This window comes from Lobosporangium transversale (genome assembly GCF_002105155.1).
Source record: "Lobosporangium transversale strain NRRL 3116 chromosome Unknown BCR41scaffold_26, whole genome shotgun sequence".
NCBI classification, from domain to species: Eukaryota; Fungi; Mortierellomycota; class Mortierellomycetes; order Mortierellales; family Mortierellaceae; genus Lobosporangium; species Lobosporangium transversale.
In genome coordinates this window covers 197,440-211,460 of record NW_019029004.1, presented here as the reverse complement: position 1 = coordinate 211,460, position 14,021 = coordinate 197,440, and the positions used below count along the sequence as shown (strand labels likewise).

At 39.2% G+C, this 14,021-nt stretch overlaps 4 protein-coding genes across 4 annotated transcripts; 1 reads left to right on the top strand and 3 right to left on the bottom strand.

Annotated features, from left to right (window-relative positions):
- Nucleotides 1–934: 934 nt before the first annotated feature.
- On the top strand, nucleotides 935–3,720 carry BCR41DRAFT_387558 (PXA domain-domain-containing protein). The gene is made up of 5 exons (XM_022027909.1): nucleotides 935–1,597; nucleotides 1,703–2,053; nucleotides 2,173–3,086; nucleotides 3,191–3,369; nucleotides 3,497–3,720. The coding sequence occupies exons 1-5, from the start codon at nucleotides 1,241–1,243 to the stop codon at nucleotides 3,664–3,666; spliced, it is 1,971 nt and encodes a 656-aa protein (XP_021879955.1). The 5' UTR covers nucleotides 935–1,240; the 3' UTR covers nucleotides 3,667–3,720.
- Nucleotides 3,721–6,215: 2,495 nt separating this feature from the next.
- BCR41DRAFT_397677 (hypothetical protein) lies at nucleotides 6,216–8,871 on the bottom strand (the record flags this gene model as incomplete). The annotated part of the gene is made up of 3 exons (XM_022028899.1): nucleotides 6,216–6,472; nucleotides 8,207–8,393; nucleotides 8,752–8,871. The coding sequence occupies 3 exons, from the start codon at nucleotides 8,869–8,871 to the stop codon at nucleotides 6,216–6,218; spliced, it is 564 nt and encodes a 187-aa protein (XP_021879954.1).
- Nucleotides 8,872–9,094: 223 nt separating this feature from the next.
- Nucleotides 9,095–10,816, bottom strand: BCR41DRAFT_308141 (peptidase M24, structural domain-containing protein; the record flags this gene model as incomplete). The annotated part of the gene is made up of 5 exons (XM_022020896.1): nucleotides 9,095–9,347; nucleotides 9,481–9,700; nucleotides 9,812–10,003; nucleotides 10,180–10,517; nucleotides 10,659–10,816. 5 exons carry the CDS (start codon nucleotides 10,814–10,816, stop codon nucleotides 9,095–9,097), a joined length of 1,161 nt encoding a protein of 386 aa, XP_021879953.1.
- A 1,665-nt stretch (nucleotides 10,817–12,481) lies between these two features.
- Nucleotides 12,482–13,285, bottom strand: BCR41DRAFT_371909 (hypothetical protein; the record flags this gene model as incomplete). Its single annotated transcript, XM_022026642.1, has 2 exons — nucleotides 12,482–12,972; nucleotides 13,093–13,285. 2 exons carry the CDS (start codon nucleotides 13,283–13,285, stop codon nucleotides 12,482–12,484), a joined length of 684 nt encoding a protein of 227 aa, XP_021879952.1.
- Between the last annotated feature and the right edge of the window lie 736 nt (nucleotides 13,286–14,021).

Here is a 14,021-nt window from a genome sequence, read left to right as displayed (position 1 = left end):
GGTGCTCACCTTTGTAATCCCTATTATTTGTTCTTTTAACTTTTTTCTCCTTTTTCTGGTCTGTGTATAATATGCGTGTATGTAGGGGGGATGATCAATGCATAACATTGTCCGTTGAAGAAGGAAGAGTTAATTTTGTATTCCACTACGCGATCATATTTACATGGTCATTCTCATGGGGCAATGAAGGATGGGCTGGGTAGTGTTTATAGCCCGCCTCTTCCCTGTCAAGAGCAGAGTATCTAGTCTTTGGTTTTCAGCCTCACATTCCTCACCTTTCATACAAATATTTTCCAAATGTAATTCCTTGATAACGCTGCCCACTCTTTTCTTTTTGTCTATCTCTTTTTCTTTTATAATAGTATTTCCCTTGCTCTCATTTGAGCCATTTGTGCTGCTATTCATATTGCGGAGCGCGATCTCAATATTGAAAACGCGTTTCTTTATTGTGCATCAATAAAATAAAAAAAAGTAAAAAAAATCAGTTGTTCTAATTTTATCTTCTGTTCCTGCTGAACTCTTGCTGGCTGTTCTTATGGAGGAATACTTTATTTTCTGTGCATACTTCGTCCTTCATGTTAAACCTGAGTGCATCGTTGGGGAGAGTTAAGCTTTCTCGTATACTGTTACTGAGAGTAACAATGAGAATATACGCCTTAATATCCCATCCGATCGAGATAGGTGGTAATTATTGAATGACTAATGCCTTTATCAATTCATCTTAATCCTGTTGTCCTCTGGAGTTGATCTGTGTTGGCGTCGTGGGATTTTGTACAAATGGTGGATCTGCATTCGATCTAATATTTCAGCGGTATAAATTTGTACAATATGATGTCAGCATCCTGATGCCGTACCAAATTTTTCTCCGCCCCAATGAAATGGAATAAACTTCCTTGTCCCAGGAGCAGGAGGAACCAATTCCATCCTTAGACGTATTTTCTGTACTGTACATGTACATGTTGTCTGTGCTGTGCCCACAGCAAACATGCATGTGTATCTTACCGCGACTGATCTGCATTGACCGAACCTTTAGAAACTACATGTACAAAAAACAAACATATTTATTTGATCACACGCTCCATTTGATATTCCAGGCACTCAGCACGAGCGCGATGAGCACAAATGAGGGGGCTTTCCATTCCCCTGCATTGGTGACTGTTTGTTCGATGCACATGTTCACACGAGCGCACGCAGAACAACCAATGACATCTCCAAAAACATCCAACAATGACCAGTTAACATGCCAGACAAGAGGAACAGGGACACACGGATGCAACAACAGCAGCAGCCATCATCTCGAAAGAGTAAACTTGCATACCGTCCAAACAATTCACCAGGCTCTGTAGCTTCCCCACCAGTACCATCTTACCTACGCATTCTGTTTCCACGACACATTCAATTGCGAGAACCTGTACCTCAACTATTGAGTCAACCTCTTCCAGATCTCGATGCAGAAGCATATCATTTTCTGGCCTTACTAGTCAGAGACTTTATTCAATCATGGTATTCTAGCATATCAACTGATCCACAATTGATTACGTCTATTGTAAATATCATAATCGATATTGCACGCAAATTGGAACAGCGATGTAGGGAGGTAACAGGATTTTTTTTATTTTTTTAAAAAAAATCAACTTTTGTGTGTATGAAAGGTTTTTATGCCAGCTAACGGGAAGTGCATTTTGATTGTAAAACCGTATAGGTCAATTGGGTGGGGCTATTACTACAGGATGTGCCAGATGTGCTTCGGAGACATTATGTTGATTATAGACAGGCGACTCAAAAAGTGGAAACAGCCTATGCTCCCAACCAGACAATTGAGTCCATCTTTCATGGACTACAGCCTCATTTTGCATTGCATAATGGCGAAGAATCTGAAAAGGAGTACCTTCGACAACTGGCGGATGAGCTCTTGCGGATACTGCTACCCAAATCCGAATACGACTCTGATTGTGTTCGATGGCTCGTACGGGAAATTCTGTGCTGCCTAGTTCTTCGAAGCCTAGTCGAGATCCTCACTGAACCAGACATGGTCAATTATATTGTTAATACTGTAAAGTTTTGATCATTTCTCTTAGCTTCAATTTGTTGTGTTGTCTCAAGTATTGTTCTCACATTATCCAGCCCACTCATGCTGAACAAAAATATACCTATATCTATATCTTGATATAGCTTCTAGTTGATTTTGAGCCTACGGATGAAAAATATGAAGAATTCTTGAAAAAGGCTGCAGACAAAATGGATACGTCGGACGACAACTTTACTGCATTCCTTGCAAGCTTGGGGCGTTATAAGGGCGGGCCGCCTGGAGGCATGACTCATCGGTCCTCAACACCAAATATTCAGACCACAGATGAAATGGTTACGATGTTACAAGACGCTCAGTCATCCGCTTTAGGAATATATCAGCAAGAGAGCAAACGCTCACAGACATCATTTTTAAGGCCTGAGAGAAATGATGGATTGCATCCTCAGTGCCTTGCCAATAATTTAGAGATCAATAGAGTACCATCACCCTTTTTGGACTCGAGTTTTCGCTCTGCAAGCCCTATTGAGCCACTTTCAGTGTCTCAGTACGTCCCTTCACTAGAACCACCTCTTCAGATACCAATGTTGACCAACAAACCAATTCTATTACGTGACAGAGATACTAGTCGAACTCTCGATAGGACCACGGGAAATGGAGGGAATCGGTATATACAAGCGCAACAAAGACGCGGCAGAAATACTCGTTCGATGACTTCATCATCACGGATACGGAGGACAGCTATCTGGGCTGTTACAGAGGCACCTCCAAAATATACCAAATATATGATCAATAATGTCCTTATTCCCTTTGGGATTTTCCTGGCAGCGTTTTTGAATTTTATGCTGTCAGTCCCTAGTAAGGTCAACCAAATCTCTCAATCAGTGGTTTGGATCTATGCGGAACTAGAGGCGCCGGAACAAACGAACCTAGAGATGAGCACCATAAAATTGCTAAAAGAGATCTTTTATCTAGAGGAGCGCAATCCTGTAATCTGGAGACAATGGGAAATCATGGGCTGGCCTCTAATCCGGACATTTGGTGGGAATATCATCGATCGGTATGTTTTTTTTTTTTTTTTTTTTTCCTTCTTTTAGGTCCTGACGCCATCTTTGAATACCTTGAGAAGATTGGAGTTTAAACTTCTTTTTAATTTTTGAACAGGTTACTTGCCCACGGAGTCTATTGGATTTTCGCGGAACCTCGGTTGGTCATGTATATCCAAGCAGGCCGGAATGCCTTGTGGCCAGATCCAGCGTCTTCCCCACCAAGGCCGAGAGGTGGAGATGAGGTGGAGAAGGCGCGTAAGGAGGCAGAGCGCCGTATTTTGAGAAGTGTGCCAGGTAGACTTATCTATCATGCATGCGCAAGAATATTTAATATGACTACTATTTGAGCACGGATGCTAATATACTCACTGTCTCTCTCTTTTTTTTTTTTTTTTTTTATTGGAAATCTATGAAACCATAGCATTACTACGTGACACATTTTTCGGAGATAATGGCGTTCATCATCTGGTTGCTGCAAAGGAGGCATTAGAACCCTTCCAGAGCAAGATTTGTAATAAGCATTTGGTCTATATTGCGTTAGATCTGTTGCTTTCTAAAATAGTTCCTGAAATATATCCAGAACGACCATGAGATGGTTGATCATAACAATGTCAACAGCAGGCAGTAATAATAAAAAAGAAAATGAGAAACACTCCATTAATCTCAATTTAGAGTCCTATGCTTCTTTTTTTTTTTTTTTTTTTTTTTTTTTTTTTCCTGGTTTGCTAGTTTGATGACATTTTTGTTTCCAGAGACTTCTGATCCTGAGACCACAATCTCTTCCTAGAGATATTCTCAAATGACACGGACAAAAAAAAAAGGCGGCGTAAAAAAACCAGGATCTCTTTTGACTGTTTGCGAAATAACATATGATGTGTGTAGTTGAGTATCAGACAACAAATGAAAGTCTTTAATCCCTGGATCTACTTTATGATATTGAGATAAACGTTTAGAGTCGATGAAGGAGCAACTACCACACGAATTGACCTTCCCTGTTAAACTTTGTTTTGCAGTTTCTCCATATCTCCAAGTAGTTGCTGCTAACACCACCAATTGCCTGTCTGGGACTAAATATGTTGATGGGTATGAGTATGGATATGAGTTGAAGCTTAAATATTTGTCTGCCATAGTTGTAGGTGGCCGCATGTGAAAGAAAACGGGCTGGAGGAAACAAAGCATCAATAAAAGAATGCGTTGGGTTTGTGTGTACCCTTGCGGTATAATTCTCCCTAGTTCGTCTCTTCTCCTCGCACACAAACATGATCTTGGACTCTTAAATGCATAAGGAATGGTAAAGTTAATAACGATGTGTCAACCCGATCAAAAAAAAAAAAAAAAAAAAAAAAAACCACTCTCTCCCATTGTATCTCCTGCAAGTGGCGAGTTTCCTTTTTCTCCAGTTACGGTATGGAAAAACTCCTCAAGACTTTTGTCGTTGGCTATGTCAAATCTAGGCTTGAGCATGAATAGCGAAGGACAATGCGTTCAGCAGTTGAATATTTCGGCTTCTCAAGACGATATCGACGATGCGGAAACAACCGGGCGGCTATGTTCACTAGTTTTGGCCCTTGAGGCAACAGTTGCCGAAAAATAAGAATAAGCTCCCTCTTTTTTTTTCTTTTCAAAACGCTTTTTATTCTTCATAATAACTGTTACACAATAAATCTTTTCGCTACACAGTTTTTTTTTTTTTTTTTTTTTTTGCTCGGTATTCAATAGATACAGGTTCAACAAGTTCAGGTTCGATAGAAACATGTTTTAATTCCAAAGAAGAAATCCACCCACTGTTGCTTTTGAACAACTTCAACAACAGCCCCGTTATTGCATACAAATATAATGTTTAAATAGTTCAATAATACGTTGATAACTATAAATCATTATAAACTTTTTGCGTGACTTTCCCCCTTGCGTTGTGTGTTTTTTATTTTTTATTTTTATTTTTACAATAACAGAGGTGATATAAAACGGATAGACTATCAGAATGAGAAATGCAGTTCTTAAAGTAACGAAAAAGCAAGATAAAGACGCGTGTGATGGTTTTACAATACATTCAACACATAAACAACAAACAACGAATTATCTCCTATATTTGGCTTTACTTTCCCGACTGATGCAAACAAGAGAAGTAGAATGGAAGGAGGCAAGACAAGATAGTAGATCAAGAAAAACCCAAAGCTACAACAACAAAGACGGAAAACATCGTTATCTTTTTATATTTCTATTCATAATCTCTATTCATATTGCCTATTAGCATGTAAATAATCAGTAGAGTTTTTATTATTTTGATCATGCCAACCACTTGAAGGGAATCAAGGACATCTGACAGAGAAGGACAGAATAGATTAAACAATAAAAGAGGAGAAAAAAAAAAAAAAAAAAAAAAACCAGGGGACAAAGGACGAAGAGGACAAGGTAATTTCTAGCCTCTGTGTGAAAAAAAAAAAAAAAAAAAAAAAAAAAAAGCAGAAAAGATGTTGGCTTGAAAGGAGGAGAGAAGGAAAGTTGTGTGTTTACTCTTATAATCACATAGATGTAAGTATCAGGGATGAATCTAGTGCATATCCCAAGAGATGTAGGAAGATGTCAAGAGAGTGGCTAGCTGGTGGCAAAGAGTGCGTCTGTATATATTTTTTTACAGGTATATACATGAAAATAGGAAGGTTAGTATACCAGTGTTTGTATCAGTGGACATGATCGTCATAATTATAAATATGGGGTATAGACTCTTATTTTAATGAATTTAATTAAGAAATATATAATATATACAGAAAAATTTAAGCAAACAAACAAACAAACATGTAAACAGCTACTTAAAAATGAAAAAAAAAAAAAAAAAAAAAAAAAAAAAACCTCCCCTTTTTTTTTTTTTTTTTTTTTTTCCCAATTCGCGAGATAGAACAAAGTAGTAAAAAAAATTAAAAGGCTTCCGAAAGAGAGTGGAAAAGAAAAAGAAATAGAGAAGGATCAGCAAAATTCCGTGTCAATTACAAAACAAATCGCGTCTTCTGCTCAGGCTCAAACATTTAAAAGCCCAAGTCCATGCATTTAAGTCACGTTAAAAGGTCATGAACACAGATAAAGGAAAGAGATAAAATGGCGCCGGATTGCAGCCGCCACGGAACGCTTGCATTCGTCTGCTATCAACCATCAGCGGCATAATTGTCCTGAGTTCCGGACACGTCGATGACTTCTCCGTCCAAGAACGGTGATTCGAAGGGAGAACCTCTATCACTTTTTTCATCAAACACTTGCTCACCAACACCTCCAACATTATTGGCTTGAGTGTCTCCACCATTATTGGGTTGAGCATCTTCACCAGCGTTAACGTCTTGATTATCACCCGCGTTCTGCTGAGCGCGGGGATCATTTGCCGGACTTCTTCGTGCAGCCATGATTGCTTGATCAATCGGAAAGTTGGATCAAAAAATGGTGTACGCAACGCGTATTGAAAGTTAAGAAGTAGATTTAGAAGTGGATGTGATAAATATTACGGAAGGTTAATAGGTTAAGGAAAGAAGAAGGAGAAACAAAGAGCGTCGTCGAACAACCTCTTTTTAAGGACATCCCTTTATTTACGTCGTGTTCTTCTTGTTGTTGTTGATTTTTTAGACGCGATTGAGTTGAACAAGGTTAAGACGATCGACGCCATTGACGCTAATTATTTTTACACAGTACAAAGCAGAAGCAGAAGGGGTAGAGTCGTCAGCGACTATTTTACCGCCAGCTAATCCCGTTTGTTCTCTCTGCCTCTTCTATTATCAGTCTGTCTTTCTACCTCTCTGTTGCTTAAAGAGATTCCAGCCAATGATGATTGAATGAAAACTCGATTGGCTGGCTAAAGATCTAGTAACCCTTGAAACGAGCTTTCTAAGTTCCTCCATCTTTCAAAGTCGATGCATTTGTTGTTGAGAGAACAGGAGAAAGGAGAAAGGAAAAAAAAAAAAAAAAAAAAAAAGTAGTCTATGGGCATTCAATTGAATGTTCCCATGACGAACTATTCAATTATTGGTAGAAAAAAATATATTTGTGCATGTACGAGTCTACAATTGAGAGCGTTGTATTATTATTATTATTATTATTATTTGGCTTTTCTGCATAACAGTAAAAACAACGAAATTTTCCTTTTCCTCTTTTTCGACAAAAAATACTGACAAAAAAAAAAAGTAAGTGAATGATGGAAGATATGAATCAGTGTGAATGAGAGGAGAAATAAGGTTTAACATATTTTTTGAATTGAATGAATAGTTAACGTTTTCCTCGGCGATCGGAGAGAAAAAAGGGGCTCGGCAGTCAATTCCAATAAGCACGTTAGACAGACGCGTATAACGCGTACTTGTCATGCGCCATGTTTGAATATGCATTATGTATTCATTTGATTTATTATGTCAGAGACATATGTACATGTACTGTAACATTTCAATACCCCCCACACTTCCTCGGATTACTTTTTTTTTTTTTTTTTTTTTTTTTTTTCAGTTAGTTCAAGTCAGCATGTCAAGGAGAATTCCCTTCTCCTGTCTGTTTTCTCCAACTACGCCATGGTCTGGCTCAGAGTGATGTCTGTACTATCCAAGAGACGTATCACATCAAGTTATCTTGCCGAACCCAACCAAGCATAGTGGTATTTCCAAAATGTTGCTGAAGTGAAAAACATTCTCTGTTGTTGTCAAAAGCGGTGGGCTCGTAGTATGCCCGGTGTACCAAATATCGCCAGTTATTAGTCCATAAAAAAAGAAAACTGTTGATTTAATTCTTGCTTTTCAGACCCACGTAGTATTTTTTCTTTTTTAATTGTTATTCAATGAATCCCAAGGCTGTCCCGTCAATCTCTCAAAGATGTTTCTCGGTCCATTGTGTAGTGTGCCTATGATCTGTCCTGCCTCTTGAAGTTACTAGATATAAAGGGTGGTGGGCCTCATAAACTAACTCAATACCTCGGAGGGATGGCAAATCCTTGTTTGTTCTTCTGCTTTTTAATGCATGATCTAAACTTTAATCATTGATCGCAATACACCTAAACATGGCATTAATCTTCGAATCTGTACTGATAGGCGATGCCTTGCTCAATATCTTGGCAGAAAAGATTAACTCACATTCAATACCAATGGCTTGCTAGCTCTGGGGCCGTAACCTCGCAGGCCCTTGACTACTTCATTCAAAAGACTTTGGCCTCCAGCGTAGCTCTTCACTTGCTGGCCGCCGTCATTAAATAGATGCAGCCTGCGCTTAATGGAGGCAAGGATGCTATTGTCGGAGGAGGGTTTTGCAGACTGTGGGCCCAACTCAAACTCTGCTATGTCTCCGAGGGTGCGAAAAGGCTTATTGATGATGTTAAGAGGAGTTCGATCAACCATTAAAGCTGTCAGAGTGGGCAACAGACTACAAAGTCTGATCCTTATCTCAAATAGTTAGAGCCAAGGTGTTGACATCAAAAGCTCAGATAAAACTTCTAAGAGTGCATATCTTGGTTATGAGAGAAGTGAGCAAGTAGGTAGCTTAATCTAATTATTAGTGAATAAGGGGCTTCGATGCCAAACGTAGCACAAATCTTCACATCATTGTGTATTTAATCATTGAACATCCATATTTTTATACTGCCATATTTTAATATATCTTCATTGTATATCGGTACACCGACGAAGATCATTAGCCTACAACTGAACATGCTTATATTACATCTTCATCACCATCGTTGTCAATAACGTACAGAAGGGCTGAGTCAATGTTAAGCTCATCTGAAGCCCATGCAGTAGCATCAAGAGCAGGAGGAAATCCATCGCCAACACACGAAGTCATGATGGAAAAGCAAACAAGGCAAAGGGAGCTTCGAACAGCCAAATTTGAATCCGAAATGAGGAGCCATAATAATTAATATACTACTTGCTGTATTGCCGTGTTGCTACTATCACCATATACATTCTATATGAGTTTAAACCACCATAGGTATTATATAAAACGATGTATAGTTGAGTAAAGTCCACTATGGTTTTATATTTTTCGCTATCACATGAGATCACTCTTAATAATCGTCGCCACGACTCAGCACCTCCTTGCGAGTGGGCCGAAGGACTAATGTGTGCTCATACTGCGCTGTATATGATCCTTTGATATCAACTAAAGGCGGATAATCTGCAACATGTCCCGTATCACACAGACTCTTAAGTGCCAACAAGTACTTTTCTTCGCCCAAACGATCCAAGTATCGTCTACAGAACGGTAATGTGCCAAACTCACGATTAATGGTCTCGAACAGCGTCTTGGCTCTAGGAAGACTATGTATTAAAAAGTGATGATTACATGTTTAAGACTGTTAGGTACGAGCTTTGGGAATAACTTGTAGATGTAAAGAACAAGGGAAAAAGAGAAAGGTGTGCAACGATGTGAGGAGGGGGAGAGGCAGTATACCGAATAGGGATCTTGGGAAGATCATAAACACGAGCATAATGGCTGGTTTCCTTGTCGTGGTGCACATAGCCACGTCCCGTGCTTCCGAATGTCTCGATCGCAAAGTAATCGCCTTCTTCCATCTTTGTAGGGTCGCCGTTGTTAACAATTGGCACAGCTTTTGTTCCATGGATCTTGTATTGCTCAATGGAATGCCCAGTCAAATTACGAATAGGCTTAACTATTAAGTTTTTTTTTTTTTTTTTTTTTTTTTTTTAGTCCACACCAAGTTTCATTCACTGTAAACTTAAGATAGTCTTTTCTCCCTCATTTCCTTCCTTATCTTCAATACCTTGGTAAGTCTTCCCTCCGATCTCAACCTCATATGATTCCATGACCTCTTGAATAGCTGCACCAATGTCTCCTAGTCTGACGTCAATTCCTGCCTCTCTGATGCCTGTATTGGTGGCATCCTTGACAGCCGCCAACAGATTGTCATATACTGGATCAAACGTGAGTGTAAATGCGGAATCGATGATTCTTCCTATAAATTTAAAGAAAGGAAGTAAGAGCGGGGGCTTTTTTTTTTTTTTTTTTTTCAATAAGTGATCTTATATACACAGGATAAAAGATCAACCTTAGGAAGGGATAACCAACGCCCTGCGGACGAAATGCACCATCCCTACTCAGGAAACAAAAAAGAAGAAGAAAAAAGATTACCGTTGACATGAACACCAAAGTCAATCTTGCAGACATCACCATGTTGTAACACGGTTTTATCTCCAGCATTGGGTGTATAATGAGCAGCACAGTGGTTCAAAGAACAGCCCGTGGGGAATCCAATGCCAGACTCGAACCCTTTGGCCTCCACTAACGTCCTCGTACCATTTTCAATCATCTCACAAATCTCGGTCATGGTCATGCCAGGTTTGATGTTTCGACGTGCATACTTTCGGACCTGACGATGCACCTCCGCAGCCCGACGGATATCGTTGTACTGATCAAAGTTTTGTTTCTCAAGTGCACGTTTCTCCTCATTTGTTGTTCTCCATAGATTGCTAAACAGATAGACAGAAGAAGAGAGAGAGTAGAGAAGTGGAAATCAGCAAAAAAAGAAAAGAAAAGAAAAAGCTGCAATTGTAATGGTAAAATGAATTTGAATGGGACTTTTTCTTTTTTTGGCAGCTTGTCTAACATACTCATCCTTGTATTCACAGAGTTCTCCCTCTGGATAGATCTTGTTTGGGAAAAAAGCAGAGATAGGGATAGTTGGAGGCTCGGTCTGGACAACTCTCTTCTTCTTCTTGTTATTCTTTTTCTTCTTCTTTTTCTTTGCCCCACCTAAACAAAGACACATTCGAATCAATTTGATGAAATTCAAAAAGAAATATCTTATATTTTTGAAATGGATGATTAATGGTTGTCCTTACTAGTAACATTTCCTCCAATGTCTGCTGTTCCTTCTTCCCCGTCATCGTCATCATCACCATCATCGTTATCATCGTCGTCATTTCCGCCTACAGCTTCAATATCTTTGGATACATCCTTGTCAACCTGTACTCTATCTTCCGCAGAGTGGGGGAAAAAAAAAAATTAGAGCAGGGAATCTTTAACATCTTGATTTCGTTTTCATTTTGTATGCATTCATACTTGCTGCGGTGATTGTGGTGGCTGCAGAGGATTTTTTCTTTTTGTTCTTTACTCCATTTGCAGCAGCAGGACTATCGGCAGTGCCATTTTCCTGACACGTTTCTTGGACGTTATTAGCTACTGTAGCCTTCTCCAAGTCCTGTGTAAGTGAGTCCATTGTGTCACCCTTTATCATTGAAGAGAAAAGATTTGATTCCACTGTGGGATACATTGGTTTGCTTTCGCAGTCACCGGGTGCATAATCGGCGATGCAAATGGCCATGAAGCCTTTTATTCTTTACCCATTCAGTCATACACTCTCACACACACCCGTTTCAACATGGATAGTAAGGGATCTAGGCATTCATTACAACATCGATGACTCAACCATGATGCTTTTACGAGTGCAAATAAAAATCTCAATCTTGTACACTTTTTTCTTTTTTTTCTTTTTCTTCTATTTTTATTGAACTAATTTAGTTGACGATTATGAAGAAGACATGATGCTGGACGAGGATGACTTTGTCGCCCCTTCGCCTACGGCTGATGAATATTTTGAAGATGCTTCTCGCTTAGGAAATACACGCGCACAGAATGTCAAGATTGTCGATAAGAATTTCTTCAATGGCAAGTAGCCTACTTAGATGCTTTTGTGTTTTTTATTGTTACTTTTATTTTTTACTTTGCGATTCTGTGCTGATACTATATCAGCTATTGTTTTTTAGACTTTCCCGATTTGTTCGACGATGACTTGTAGAGAGTGGATAAAAGACATTAGAAGTCGTTCTTTCTGCTGGTTGAGGGTGTCCAAGGCGTTTGACCGCTGTTGCACAGTCACCAATACTCTCAAAAAGCTGTTGAATAAAGAGAAGTCATTATAATAGTTAATAACAACGCCTTGCAATGCTTTTGGGCAAAATTGTCTCTCCAAAATTACATGGATGGACCATTTGAGGGAATATCTCAAGCACCTTTAAGTACTCCTTCACCCATATTATGCATATACTACAAACAAGCTCTGTCAGTATTAGGGTATGGCCCCGTAAAGTGGTATCACACAAAAGGCATTCTTCGAGAAACATCAGGAATGTCGACACTATCCAACAGGTCGTTGTGCGCTAGCAAGCGATCAAATACGTGCATACCATCTACCATAGACTCGCTTAATAGGTTAATAAACTGAAACCAGATAAGGTCTTGGAGATATTGGATCGTCATTGTATTATGCGTCTTTACGCTCTATCGGTGTTTGTTACATCAAAAATTAAACATGACTAACAAGCTGCTAATTGTTAAATTTTTAATGATGATGGTGTTCCATTCTTACAATAATTATCTATGGTGATGTATTTTTGTTTCTCTTGTTTACTGTACAAAAATGGGTCTTATATCTTTATGAATGAGTTGATACTGATGATGCGGGTGCAGCTAATGCAGCAGCGACCTGTTGTTGCTGTGTTGGATCCTTAACAATATATTGACCCTGTCGATCCTTGGCCAAAATAGCCTTCCATTGATCTGTCATGATTTCCTTCTTTTCGTGTGGAGGTTCTGTCAATTCTAAGGCAGCAACACCCAGCATGGTCAAAATTGTGAATCCTTGAGCATACATACGAGCTGTGACGATCCTCTGAGTTGTAGTCAGACCCTTTTTAGAAAATGTATAGCCCAGCGAACCTGCCATACAGGTCAACCAGGCCACACCAACAACTACGTTGCGATTTTCACGGATTTGGTAGTTCAACTCAGCCAATATACCACGCTGAGCACGGATCTCGGCGCGAGCAGCCTCTGCAGCCTCCGCATCCAAGTGACGAAGTAGCTGGCGATCTTCGTAATGGACACGGGCATGGTCACCAAAGAGAACCGCAGTAGCCGCAGTACCTGAAATCAAAAAAAAAAAAAAAAAAAAAAAAAAAAAAGCAAAACAAGTATAGATTTAGTTGTGCATTCAAAAAGATGTTCTGCCTATTACTGTTGCTATTTATCTTAACCTATACTTACCAGATCCGAGCAAGAACATCTTCATGGGGCGGGACAAAGTCTGATAGACCTTTGAATAACGAGAACCAGAGAAAGCGATGAGACCACCGGCAACTAGGGCAAGACCAGCGCCCTTTGCGGCCGCTACAGCAATCAATTCATTCTTGTCTTCATGGTGGTCAAGGAAAGGGCTTTTATAGTGGTCACCAGACATGTTTGTGAAGTTGGGAGTTCAAGAAAGAGATAAAAATATGTGCTATGATTGATAATTTTATGGAGTGAAAGTGAGAATGAGGGGTCTAAGTGAAAAAGAGAATGAAATGAGTTGTTAAGAGGAATGAGCAAAGTGAATTCTAACAAGTAAAGTAAGGATGGGTTGTCAGTGCAAGGGTTCTATGCAAGTTGTAAAAATGAAAACAAAATTGAGGGGATTGGCCTCCTTTTAAAGCATTTGTGATTGTTTTTTTTTTTACGATTTAAGCCGGTTTGAGACATGACAGCGGAAGAGAAAGGGAAGATCGGCAAATGAAATTTAATCTGTGTCTGTGCTTAATAAGTCTTTCTTTATTTGCACTTTCCGTCCGAAGGAACTGCCGGAGAGTGTGCGAGATTCAGCTCAGAGCGTGAGAAATGTTGACACATTACAAAAAGACCCTGTTTCATTCTTTCTCCACCTTCTTTAATTGACAGGCCTACAGTTGAACATTTCTTTTTAAATGCACATATCACCCAACACAAAAAGAAAATCATAAAATATTAATAACAATAATAACATTAATAACAATAATAATAATAATAATAGTAACAACAATGATAATAGATGAAATGCCTTCAAACACATAATTCATCACCTCAAGCGATACTGACAAGAGTCATTGACACATTCCCTACTTTAAAGATCCACTATTTCTCATGTTTTTAGCCTATTGATGTTCATCCATCGGGATTTT